This window comes from Myotis nattereri (assembly GCF_964212035.1).
Source record: "Myotis nattereri genome assembly, chromosome: 18".
NCBI classification, from domain to species: domain Eukaryota; kingdom Metazoa; phylum Chordata; class Mammalia; order Chiroptera; family Vespertilionidae; genus Myotis; species Myotis nattereri.
This window is the reverse complement of record NC_138093.1, coordinates 38,711,632-38,724,879: the sequence shown is the minus strand read 5'-3', so window position 1 is coordinate 38,724,879 and position 13,248 is coordinate 38,711,632. Positions and strand designations below refer to the sequence as shown.

The following is a 13,248-nucleotide window of genomic DNA, read 5'->3' as shown; positions in this document are numbered from 1 at the left end:
CACACATAAACATGTTTATTACCAAACTGTATAGTGCCACGTCAAGTACAACAAGTATGACATAAGTTTAAATAAATACATACTTTAAAAATTGCAAAATATTTTAAATCATAATTTAAGATACTTTATAAAACACAGACACACATCTCACACAGCTATTTCCAACTCAATAACATGCACATTTACATTGGAACAGTTTCAGACACAATGGTCCTTCATTTCCTATGTAGTCTGATCGCACATTTCACACGCATCCTCTTTCTCTTATTTCCCAGAGTCCTTGGCCCTCAAAACCCCTGCCGTCCTGACTCCTGTCGCCTCTCCTCTTACTTCTGGCTTTGCCTGGGCCAAAGCGCCAAAGCGCCTCTGAGCGTGCCTTCCTCGGCACATGCAGAGGCGACGGGGGTGTGAGGGAGCTTTGACCCTCACACCTGTGAGGCTGAGGCAGCCTTGCAGTCACTGACAGCACTTCTCAGGGCCAGCGATCAATAACTGGACTCCTTCGGAGTTTTAAGCTGCTGTCTACACGAACACAAATACTTGCTCATCCAGGCTTCCCTCCCTTTAAGAACAGCCTAACACACAAGAAAACAACTGGGAAATAATTACTCGGCATCTTCACTTTGTGAAAACCCGCTGGGTGAACCCAGGACACGGGCGGGGTCCTATCGTGGACTTAGGGCCTTGCACTCGTCAAGAACTATATGCTGACACATCACATCCGACAAACATCTTTTCGGGGATGCAAAGCACATCCTTATTCCTACAGGTGGGTGCTTTTTCAACAAAGACATTCACGAAAGTGTCCCTTCATTCATCTGCATGTATGCTTTTACCAAATCAGAACATGTGGCCTCCTGGAAGTTTTCCATCATGGAAACCACAAGTTTCTGAAAAATTAACTGACCGTGCACAGCGTCTGCCGCTTAGCTTTTACTCACCCGGTACTACTCCATTTTTTAAAGGCAACTGTAGGAAACAACTTAACAATGTACACTGGTTACCATTGTACATTGTCAGGGGATAGGATTTGCCCTTTATTGAAATATAGCCACTGCAGATGCAACATTAGAATTTGTTAATAAATAAAGAGGTGGTGATCTAGGAAAGTCCTAACACTTACATATGTTAAAGTGCCTACAACACTTGTAGTGCTGAATTAAGAATCATGGAATACATACTCCATGCAAGTCAGAAGAATACTACCTCTAAGAATATTTTAAGGAGCACTGAGTCCCACAGGGAACAAAGTGGTCCAGGCTTAGTTTAGTAATCTCCACGCAGGTGTGGGTTATTGTCTTTTTTCATGTCAGTAACAGACTATCTTTGTACAATTTGTTTCCTCTAAACTTTTGACAATTTTCATTCAGCCCATGACAGCAACTTTGTAACCAGTAGTTATAACACTACTAGAGTCCCGGTGCACCAATTCGTGCACGGCTGGGGTCCCTCAGGGTGGCCTGCGGGGATCGGGCTGAAACCGGCAGTCCAACGCTGCCTGCTGCTCCTGCCTGCCGCTGCCGCTCCCGCTCATCCTGGCCCGCTGCACCTGCTGCAGGCTCACACCCAGTCAGTCCTGATCGGGCGCCCTCCCCAAGGTGGGTGGCCGGGATGTGATCAGCCCTCCAGGCGGGCCATGGGACGGGATGCTCTTGCTGGTCCAGCATCTGGATCCATTCTGCTGATGTTCCCACTGGTTGTCAGGAGCCACCCGGTGGCCACTTTTATATAATTTCTTCCTTGCGAAGCAAATAGGGAGGGGAAGAGGCCACGGTGCCCAAAGCTGACTTCCAGGAGGCCAGGGGCGCTATCGGGATCGTACTGGAGGCACCAGTCCATCAGTGCCTGGTCCGTTCTCTGGAGATTGGACCTGCAGGACTACTGAGGGGGTAAGTGGCTGCCACTGGGATGGTGGGCCACTGGTTTGGGTCAGTCAGCTGATGATGCTCCCGCTGTGGGAGCCAACTGACCACCAGGGGGCAGCTCCTGTGTTGAATGTCTTCCCCCTGGAGGTCAGTGTGCGTGATAGCAACTGGTCAACCGATCATTTAGTCACTTAGGCTTTTATATAGAGAGATGAAGGACAAAAGAAATAATGTCACAAAATACTGGGTTTCTCCACCCAGATTTCATCAGGAGTGAGGGAGAGCTAGAAAAGGAGTTCTGAGACTCCAGAGCCTTGGGCTCTTTGCTTTTGTCTGGAAGAGAATATCCTTCCCCCTGTATCCAGCACTTTCCAGATCCTTAGAACAGGACAAAGGAAATTGAGTCATTTTGCTGGCAGGCTGTCCTTGCCCGGGGGACTTTGGTCCTTTGAAGTTCTTGGGGGCACTGCAGTCCAGCTGCAGTAGGTGACAAAGGTCTGAGATCCAAGGAGAGCTCTCTGCCGTCCTCAGGGCATCGCTCACATTCCTTCCTTTACCTGTGTTCCTGCAGGTACAAGAGTGCAGATCATCAGGACACTTAATATTCTGCATAAGAAGAGTGACAACAGAATTCATCTTCTGTTCACTGTATGCACTCTCACTGGGGTAGTGCAAACATGAACAGCAAATCCTACTCCGTTAGCTTAGTGCAACCATTCTGTATGAGACTGTAAGGGTGGATTTGTGTCATATATTTGTCAAAACCCCTAGAATATACAACACCGAGACTGAACCCTAATGAAGACTGTGGACTTTAGTTAATAATGTGACAATGTCAGCCCACAAATGGTAACAAAATATACTAACACAAGATGTTAATAATAGAGGAAATGGGGGGTGGGAGTCAGGGTATGTTGGAAGCATGTGCTTTCTGCTCACTTTTCCTAAGAACCTAAAACTGCACACAAAAGGCACTAATTTTTTAAAAAGCATTTGGAGGAGACTTGACCCTTTCAAATTCTCAGAAAACAGAGCAGAGTGGTTAAGGCCACCGATTCTATAACCAAACTGCCCGGGTATGAATCCTGGCCACACCGCTTACTAGCCTTGAGATTTTATGCAAGTTACTTACCTTCTCTGTGCCTCATTTTCTCCATCAATATAATAATAAATATAGGAATAGCCCCATCGCATAGAATTCCTAGCTCAGAACAGTTCCTAGCATAGAGTAAGTGGCATATAAAGGTTAGCTATTATCATCATTATTAGCTATTATCATCATTATTATTAACTTCCATAAATGAACTGACTCAATGTGGCCAGAGCCTGGTTCCTTTCCTCTCCTTCTACAAACACATGAGACCACAGTCCATAAAATCCCCTGAAGGGGTGACCCTTCACCCCCACTCTAGAAACTGGCAGATTTGGGGGGCTCAAGGAACAACAGAACATGTAAAGAGGGTGTCTCCTCTCAAAACCGTGTGTGATTTCAGTGCCTACCTGGCTGCTTTAAGACTTAAATCAACGTCTGGTAGGATCCATCTGATGGAGGGCTGTGGCTGCTGCTGCAGAACACACAAGAACACTGGGTGAGACACCGCTCTCGGCAGGAAGAGAGAAAGACGTGCAGGTGCTCCGTGGCACGCGGGGTGCAGAGCGCAACTTACCTGGCGGGAACAAACTTCTTTGCTGCAAGAAAAAGACAACCGTAATTTGGACTCAGTGACTTCGAAGGACATATCGAGTCCAGAAACAGTCTGATTCACCCTCAGGGGTGGCACACGCAATGCCTTTGGGGGCCCCATGTCATCAGAGCGCAAGCACAGCTTGGCGGCAAGCAGGGCGGCGTGCAAGCGGACCTCACAGGGGGGCCTAGCTTCCCCCACACAAGCCGCAGCCACAAGCTCGGCTTGCCAGAGGTAGGGTCCGCTTTTTCATGACCAGTCCCGAATCCGGTCATGGGAAAGGAAATTTCCTTTTTTTGTAATCAGAACTTAATTCAAAAAAGTTTTCAATACTCCATAGGCCAAACAAACCACAAGTGTGGCTGGATGCTCCGCGCATCCCCTCCGATTTATTCCACCACGGAAGCCTGTTCCCCAAACACATTTTCAGAGACATTTTGCCCATTTTCCTGGGAGCACGGGCCCTGGCGGCCTCTGCACGGCCTCAGAGGCCACTGAACCCAGCACGTGTGGTGCTGCCCATGGTCGTGCAATGTGAGTGCAACTGACACACATTTCCTAAAACTTCCCACTTGGGTGCTGTGAACTCTTCCCCTAAGACTGCTGCTCCACGTAACTGCCGCTGACTACTGATGTCGCGCGTGGAGAGCGTGGTGCAGGGTTGGGGTGCGTGCACAGGCCCTCACCTTTCTTCCGAAGGCGCTTCAGGAGCCAGAGGAGGAACGACGCCGACGTCAGGAGGGAGGTCCCGGCAGCGGAGAGCCCGATGGCCAGGGGCAGGCTGGACGGGGTGGGGACTGCGGACACAGGGAAGAGCCGTCACGAGAGGAATTGACTTGAAAGTCCTACCCCATGCCCTTTGCTTTGTACACACATTACAGGACACAGAGCAGAGGAGCCGTGCGGTTCGTATGTGGGAGGAGGCGTTGCATTAAAGACCTGGGAGGTCTGCCCAGCCTGGCACAACTCATTGCCACGCTCTTTCCCGGCACACAATGCACCCCGGACTCTCTCTCTTCTCTCTCTCTCTCTCTCATTTTCCCTCCCCCTCCCCCCCCCAGCTCTCCCTTTATGATGGTCAATATTCCACCCATTCTATCAACATGTCACCTCTTCTGTTTTCTCTATATTCCCATTAAATTGCATGTTCACAGCTTAGTAACCTGGCCAACCCTTCGGCCTTTCCGGTTTGGATGTAATGGATCGTCATTATTTTAGCCAGATAACCCCCATCTTCACTCTCGCCCCCCCAACCTCCGTCAACAAGTGCCTCACCTTCGCAGGTGGGCAGCATCCCGGACCAGTGTCCTGCGGCACCGCACGTCAGAGCCGCCGAGCCATTGAGCATCCATCCCTCGGGGCACGCGAAGGTGCACTCAGCGCCGAACACGAGCTCCCCATCGCAGCTCACGGCCACCTTGCCGGGCACTGCCGGGTGTGAGCATCGCACCACTGCAGGAGAAGGACCGGGCAGAGGTTAAGGAAAATCCCCTGGAAGCTCCTAACCCTGGCTGGACAGGCAGTGCACAAGCATGACTTATGGACATGGCATCATTTTTTTTTAATTTATATTTTACTAGAGGCCCGGAGCACGAAATTCATGCAGGGGGCATGGGGTGTCCCTCAGCCCAGCCTGCACCCTCTCCAATCTGGGACCCCTTGGGGGATGTCCAACTGTGGGCCTAAACCAGCAGTCGGACATCCCTCTCACAATCCAGGACTGCTGGCTCCTAACCACTCTGCCTGCCTGCCTGATCGCCCCCTAACTGCTCCCCTGCTGGCATGATCTTCCCCAACTGCCTTCCCCTGCGGGGCTGAAGGGGCGGAGGGACTGAGGCTGGATGAGGCAGGGCTGAGGGGACTGGGCACTGCCATCTTGTGAGGGCGTGATGGTCAATTAGCATATCCCCTCTTTCTTAGATAGGACTGATTTTGGAGAGGGAGGGAGAGGGAAAGAGAGATAGAAACATCAATGATGAGAGTGAATCATTAATTGGCTGCCTCCTGCACGCCCCCCACTGGGGATCGAGCTTGCAACCCGATGCTCTATCCACTGAGCCAAACTGGCTAGAGCAAGGCACCACTTTAAATGAGGCTCCAGTCCCTGGGGGCAACGTGTGAGGACTGACCCACATCTACTCCTGCGAGTCTGACTTCAGTCTGACCTTGGCAGGAGGGGGCCTCCTGTGTCCACTGTCCCTGAGCCGTGCACTCCAGGCGAGCTGCCCCGTGAAGTTGGAAGCCGTCCTCGCAGCCGAAGGTGCAGGAGGAGCTGGGGGTGAGCTCCCCGGCAGGGCCGTGGCGGCACCGCACCCAGCCGCTCTGGGGCCGGGGCACAGGGCCACATCTCACAGCTGGAAGGGGAGCAAGCACATGAGAGGTTCGCTTGTCTCAGGCAGCCACGGATGTCTCCAAGTCCCCGACTCCCTGGCTCTTCTATATATAAATACATCGTTTAAATTTTCCTTTGGTTAATCCTCACCCGAGGATATTTTCCCATTGACTTTTAGGGAGAGTGGAAGAGAGAGGGAAAGACAGAGAGAAACATCGATGGGAGGGAGACACATCGCTTGGTTGCCTCCTGCACGAGCCCTGACCAGGGCCCGGGCCTGGGAGGAGCCTGCATCCCAAGTACATGCCCTTGATCGGAATCGAACCCGAGACCCTTTGGTCTGCAGGCCAAACCGATTAGGGTTTCAATATTTTTTTCAATCTTAAAAGAAAACAAAAACAAAACCGTACCTTCACAAGTGGGCTCCCCGCTGTCCCACTGCCCTGTGGGGCCGCACTGGAGCCTCTCGGGTCCTGCCAGCTCGAAGCCCGGCTCGCAGGAGAACGCACAGCTGGCGCCGGGCTGGAAGCTCCCGGAAGCGCTGGGGGCACAGCTCACGTGGCCCCTCTCGGGCCTGGATGGGGCTTTGCACTGGGAAGCTGAAACACCAACGCGGTGGTCAGGACACGCTGGCGGGACAGGAGGGGCCCGCATGGCTGAGTGGACCCAGTGCACCTCGGACAAGGACGCGCTCGGGGCTCAAACTCTTGGTTACCCCGGGAAAGCCGGCCATGGCCCTAACCAAGGGCGGGCGGCCCCTAACAGGATGGGCCCTTGGTGCTCCTCTGACATGAGAAAGAGCGGGGCAGGGCCAGGAGAGGTTTGCGTGGTCAGAGTGCAGCTGGGGGTCTGGAGCCTATAGGGGGTGCCCAGGGAAGGGAAGTCGGAGGCAGCCACGCAGTTGGTCTGCTGTGCAGTTGGGTGCGGCCCATGGCTGTTTGTCCCTGGACAGGGCTCGGTGCCGTGTGTGGCTACGAGGACAGCAGCACCTGGGAGTGGAACCTGCCAGTTTTCAATGTCCTCCTCTCGCCGTGTGGACTAAATGCTGCTGCTGAGGCCTGTGACAGCGGGCGCCCCTCCCCCTGCTGGCCCTGACACCTCCAGGAGGAAGGGAAGACGGGTTATCTAGCATCGGGGAGCTCTGTGGTCCCCCGTGTTAAATGTGAAACCTCAGAGTGAGACCCTGCCTCTCCCACCCCGGCGGCCCAGGCTCCGCCAGCAGCACATTGGGGAGCCGGCCCAGCGCCCGCTCTCGCTGGCTGCGCTGGTTCTGCCAGGAGCTGAGCCTGCTGCCCCGAGCCTGAGCCTGACTTCCAGTCTCTTCAGACTCCCCCCCCCCCACACACACACACACACACTCCCCACCCCCCAGGCTGCGGCTGCCCAAGGAGGCCGGGCTCACCTTCACAGAGCGGGGCGGGCTGCGCCCAGTGCCCCTGCGCTGTGCACTCCACGCGGGCGGGGCCCCGCAGCAGGAAGCCCGCCTCGCAGGCGAAGCTGCAGGAGGACCCGAAGGCGAGCTCCCCGGCCGGGGAGAGGCTGCAGTTCACGGAGCCGTGCGCAGGGGGGTCCGGGGCGCCGCAGGTCACGGCTGTAACACGGGGAGCGGGCAGTGAGCAGGGCTGGCTGAGCCGCACCCGGCACGGGTGCAGGAAACGCGTCTGAGCCGCGAATCCCGACCGACCGACTGACCCACCGACCCACGGACCCACCGACCCACCGACCCACGGACCCACCGACCCACCGACCCACGGACCAGGGCTGCCTACCTGTGCACGTGGGCTCCTCGTGGTCCCAGTGCCCGGACGCGGAGCACCGGAGGCGCGGGGCCCCCAGGAGCGCGAAGCCTTCCTCGCAGCGGAAAGCGCAGCTCGTGTTCCACGGGAAGGCGCCGGGGCCCCGGGAACAGTCCACGGACCCGTGGGCGGGACGCGCCACCTCGGGGCACTCGACCACTGCGGGTGGGAAGGCACATGAGCGTTAGAGGAGAAGCCGCGCTTCCTGCTCGGTTTGCGTCTAGGACGGAGCAAGGGGCTGCCTTCAAGGGCGTCCAAGGCCCCGGAACTCCTGGGGGCGGCACCCCCACGGGGCTTTCCTTCTCTGGGGGCGACTGCCCTCTTTTCTGAGTGTTACTCTGGGCCCAGTGTCTCTGATCTACGGTCCGATCTCTCCGCGGGCCCCTGGGCGGGTTTTCAGGACCCTCGGTCGGGAGCCAGCCGGTGGTGGTGGAAACAGGAGTGACAGACTAGACACGCGTTCACTTTAACCCCATGGTCCCCGAGGAAGGGGCCGTGGTCTCTGGCCGAGAAGATAAAGCGAGAAGGAGACCCTGAGGCTGGCTGACTGCACAGCCGGGAGCGGGTCTGTTGTTGACGTCCAACAGGGAGCGAAGGCGGGAGCCCCTGAGGCCTGGAGCGTGTGCCCTGGCATGCAAGTTACCAGGGCCGCAGGGACACCCCTTTCACACGTAGAAAAAGCCTCTCTCCCACCAAGCGGGCGCCACCCCGGCCATAGACACGGGCTGAGAAACAAGCTTTCTTAAAAGACAGCGACAAGAAGAACTTTCCCGAGAGCTTGAAAACGTTCCAAGTTGGATAAAAAGCTGAGGCCGGCAGGGGTGCTTCGGAGACTCACCCTCGCAGCCTGGCAGGGGCGCGCTCCACTCCCCGGAGGCGGTGCAGCGGGCGGCCTGGGGGCTGCTGGGCCGGTAGCCCTCCTCGCAGCTCAGGGTGCAGGAGGCGTTGTAGCTGAAGCTCCCCCAGGGCTGGGTGCAGTCCAGGCGTCCGTGCTCAGGGGCGCGCTGGGCCGGGCAGGTCACCACTGGGAAGGGAAACCGAGTCAGTGCTGCCCTCTCTCAGCTCCTGTGGGAGGAGGGACCCCGGGAACTGCCGCCCCTGTGGGTTACAGGTTTCCTGAAAACGGCCTGTCTGCCTCGGGTCACAGAATCCCAGCCACAAGCCCTGAGAAGGTCTATTCTCACGCTCATCTTGCAGCGAGGCAGCTGGGCCTCAGAGCGCAAGTCCCGGCCATGGTGCCAGATACATGGGCAATCTGGGGTTTGAACCTGGAGGGTCCAGCTTCACAGGCTCAGCCCTTGCCCACCGACCCTGGGCACCACACCCCCCGGGAAGCGGAGGCCTGCAGACCCGGCTCCAAGCCAGCGAGCTCGGCCGACACTGCTGTCTCAGGGAGGGACAGGTGGCATCCGACTCACCCTGCTCGCACTGGAGGCCGCGGAAGCCGGGGTGGCACTGGCAAGTGTAGTTGTTGATGGTCTCCACGCAGTCGCCATGGCCGCTGCAGGACGTCGGGGTGCAGGCAGCTGCGGGCACACAGGCATGGCAAGGAGCGTGAGCCTTGGAGGGTCAACAGTGAGCACCACAGACGTCACCAATGACACTAGTGCCCGACGTTCTGACTGAGGCGCCTTCCCAGAGTGCCAGAGCTGAGCTCCAGGCTCGAGGCTGAACCCTTGGTGCCAGCACACGGGAGTCAGGCCCCTGGCACCAAGACTAGGAAACTCACTGAATCACAAATTCGAAAGATGGCTCCCCTGCCACCGGTAAACAAGGAGCCAAAACATGCCCTGTGCGTGTGCATACACACCCTACACACGTACAGACCTAGGCACGCAGCTATGGACACATGCACACATGGGTTCTTGCCTACATTCGCCCAAAGAAGCAAAGAGATCCTTTCTCAAGCAGCACACGCTAACACCAGATCTTTTAGAACATAAAATCATCGCCCTAGCCGGTTTGGCTCAGTGGATAGAGCGGGCTCAGTCCCCAGGAGGAGGCAGCCGATCGATGATTCTCTCTCATCATTGATGTTTCTATCTCTCTCTCCCTCTCCCTTCCTCTTTGAAATCAATAAAAATATATTTTTTTAAATCACATAGAGATCAGTGTTTGCCTAGTGCCAGCAGTTTGTGGTGAGGCCTCACCCCCGCCCCCACCGCCATGCCGTGCCCACCTGTGTAGCACAGGGCGCCTCCCCCCCACCGTGCCCACCTGTGTAGCACAGGGCGCCTCCCCCCCACCGTGCCCACCTGTGTAGCACAGGGCGCCTCCCTCCCACTGTGCCCACCTGTGTAGCACAGGGCACCTCCTCCCTGCCATGCCCACCTGTGTAGCACAGGGCGCCTCCCCCCAGCCATGCCCACCTGTGTAGCACAGGGCACCTCCTCCCTGCCATGCCCACCTGTGTAGCACAGGGCACCTCCTCCCTGCCGTGCCCACCTGTGTAGCACAGGGCACCTCCTCCCTGCCATGCCCACCTGTGTAGCACAGGGCACCTCCTCCCTGCCATGCCCACCTGTGTAGCACAGGGCACCTCCTCCCTGCCATGCCCACCTGTGTAGCACAGGGCGCCTCCCCCCAGCCATGCCCACCTGTGTAGCACAGGGCACCTCCTCCCTGCCATGCCCACCTGTGTAACACAGGGCACCTCCCCCCAGCCATGCCCACCTGTGTAGCACAGGGCGCCTCCCCCCAGCCATGCACACCTGTGTAGCACAGGGCACCTCCTCCCTGCCATGCCCACCTGTGTAACACAGGGCACCTCCCCCCAGCCATGCCCACCTGTGTAGCACAGGGCACCTCCTCCCTGCCGTGCCCACCTGTGTAGCACAGGGCACCTCCTCCCCCGCCGTGCCCACCTGTGTAGCACAGGGCACCTCCCCCCCCACCGTGCCCACCTGTGTAACACAGGGCACCTCCCCCCAGCCATGCCCACCTGTGTAGCACAGGGCACCTCCCCCCCCCACCGTGCCCACCTGTGTAGCACAGGGCACCTCCTCCCTGCCGTGCCCACCTGTGTAGCACAGGGCGCGCTTGCGCTTGCTGCACAGCTCGTCGTTCCACTTGCCGCGGTCCCGCTCCCGCTTGATGTAGATCTCCACGCAGTCCTCGTTGGCCTGCTTGTTGTTCGGCTCCCCGGGGGCCCAGTTCGCGGCCTCCTGCGTCAGAGGCTTCCCGGTGCCGATCCAGACCCACTGGCCTTCGACCTTGCGGATCCCGATCCAGTAGTAAAAGCGTGAGTGGCTGAGTATGGAGTCCAGGTACTGAATCTCGTCCTGGTTCTGAATCGCCACCAGGTGGGTGTAGTGCTGCTGACAGTAGGCGCTGGCCTCGTCAAAGGTCATGTTGTCCTCGGAGGCGTTGTAGGACCAGGCTCCGCCCTGTCTGACCAGGAGGAGCGCTGAGCGGGAACGTGAAAGGAAGGAGAGCGTTAGTCCTGCCGTGGTCTGGCTCTGAGCTGCCTTCCTCCCCTCCCCACTGTTCTTCTTCCCCCTTTCACTGAGGGAAGGTACAGTTTGCCACCCTCACGTGGTAAGTGCACCGTTCAGGGGCATTAAATAGTGTCATATGGGCAGGCCTCACCGCCACTCGTCCCCACACTCTTCCATCCTGAACACTGAAACTTTAAATCAGCGATGGCGAGCCTGTGACACGCGTGTCAGAGGTGACACGCGAACTCATTTTTGGGGTTGATTTTTCTTTGTTAAATGGCATTTACATATATAAAATAAATATCAAAAATATAAGTCTTTGTTTTACTATGGTTGCAAATATCAAAAAGTTTCTATATGTGACACGGCACCAGAGTTCAGTTAGGGTTTTTCAAAATGCTGACACGCCGAGCTCAAAAGGTTCGCCATCACTGCACAAATCTATTGACCTATGACCCCCACCCCCTGCCCCAGCCTGGCGACCAGCATTCCGCTTTCCGTCCCTAAGGCTTGCTCTGCCCTGTCTCCTGCCAGCGGAGCTCTACGGCTGTGACCGGGCCTTTTACCCTCTTAGGGAGGCCGACAGTGGGCTTCCGGGTGACTCGAACCTCGTTCGCCTTTTCCAAAGTAAGAAGGGGTTTGGACGAGACACTTCCGTTTCCTGCGCTTTTCTTCTGTGACTGACTCTGCACTTGCTTTGCCTGCTCCCACCACAGCCCATAGGACCCCTCTGCAGGGGACAGTGGTCAGAGTGAGCAGGCGTTGCCGGGCACCACCAGCCTGCCGGGGAGCTGTGCCTGCCGTGACCCTGACCCTCACGTGCCTCTGGGACTTAGCTGTGCATGGTCAACACCTCGCACTTACGGAAACCGAGGCGCAAAGAGGTAAACTGCCCTGGTCCAGGGCAAGCCGCATGGTGTGGGAGGCCGGGACGCTGCTCGGCCCTGAGGTGCACAGGGTGCCCACCCACCAGGAAGCATCATCGGTCCGAAAGGGCCCCGGTGCCCCGGATGGAGGATGGGAGAGCTGCTCGGATGACATCGGCTTACCAAAGGCCAGAGCAGAGAGCAGCCGCCGGGCAGTCATGGCTTCAAGAGTTCTTCCCATCGAAGGTCAGACTTGAGGTGTTTTTCTGGGGAGAAAAGGCACAAAACGAATTACAGAATGAAACCCAGGCGGCCGGTTCCTCCGCTCATTCTCCAGGGATGTTTGCGGCAGCCTCCCAGGACCTCAGGTAAAGGGCTCCAGGGCCACAGTCTCTGTGAAAAAGAGGTTTGCCTGAATGAATAAATGGGAATTGTAAATGTGCACCCTTGAGGTCCCAGGGAAAAGCCAGCCTTTGCCTGTCTGGACGTAGAAAGATCCCATCGGGAGGCTGTTGCATATCTGTTCATAGCGGTCATCTCAGTTGCATGGCCCAGGGCTGCTCGTTAGAGACTTACGGGTTTGCGGAGAGGTTGTTTCCCTGTCCGACTCTGATTCCCAGTGCGTCCCGTCTGTGTCCCGTCCCCTCTGAGTCCCCGTGCCGCTGCGTCCGCTGCTCCTGCAGTGCTGGTGCCAAGTCAGCCGACAATAGCAGAGCCCGCTCTGCCCGAGCCTTTATAGGCCACTGGCTTCCTGTGAGTCACAGGAGAACACTCCAGACCCGCGGGCAGGAATTCCCAGCAGCATCCCAGAAGTTTCCCGGGAATACCCGCGATGCTAAAGATTATAATGATACCAGGAACCCTGCCCCTCACAACCAAGCCTCCTTTGTTACACACCTTTCCACTTTACATGAATTCTATTAATATGACACAAATGCATGGTCTTTCATTTTAATCACGTAAAATCTCCATCTTTAAAAGGTTTTAAAATGTTGCTAATCAGCCCTGGCTGGTGTGCTCAGTAGTTAGAATGTCAGCCCATGCACTGAAGGGTTGAGGGTTTGATTCCCAGTCAAGGGCATGAACCTGGGTTTCAGGTTCGATCACTGGCACCAGTCAGACCTCATTGGAGAGACAACCAACCAATGTGACTCATATCAATGTCTCTCTCTCTCTCTTTCTCTCTCTCTCTCTCTCTCCCCCTCCCTCCCTTCCCCTCTCTCTAAAAAGCAGTAGAAAAAATATTCTCAGGTGAGGATTAAAAAAA

General features: G+C 56.5%; 1 protein-coding gene across 3 annotated transcripts; it reads right to left on the bottom strand.

Annotated features, from left to right (window-relative positions):
* Positions 1–12,689, bottom strand: SELE (selectin E). 3 transcript variants are annotated; one of them, XM_081113105.1, is made up of 14 exons: positions 12,558–12,689; positions 12,165–12,247; positions 10,698–11,084; positions 9,097–9,204; positions 8,517–8,702; positions 7,652–7,837; positions 7,285–7,473; positions 6,293–6,481; positions 5,716–5,904; positions 4,826–5,002; positions 4,237–4,347; positions 3,533–3,554; positions 3,366–3,430; positions 1–2,430 (listed from the first exon to the last, which is right to left on the bottom strand). In XM_081113105.1, the coding sequence occupies exons 2-13, from the start codon at positions 12,220–12,222 to the stop codon at positions 3,382–3,384; spliced, it is 1,851 nt and encodes a 616-aa protein (XP_080969231.1). In that variant the 5' UTR covers positions 12,223–12,247; positions 12,558–12,689; the 3' UTR covers positions 1–2,430; positions 3,366–3,381. The 3 variants fall into 3 exon arrangements, with proteins under 3 accessions (XP_080969231.1, XP_080969230.1, XP_080969232.1); XM_081113104.1 differs by having other exon boundaries at positions 1–2,422; XM_081113106.1 differs by lacking the exon at positions 3,533–3,554 and having other exon boundaries at positions 1–2,422; positions 12,558–12,666.
* Between the last annotated feature and the right edge of the window lie 559 nt (positions 12,690–13,248).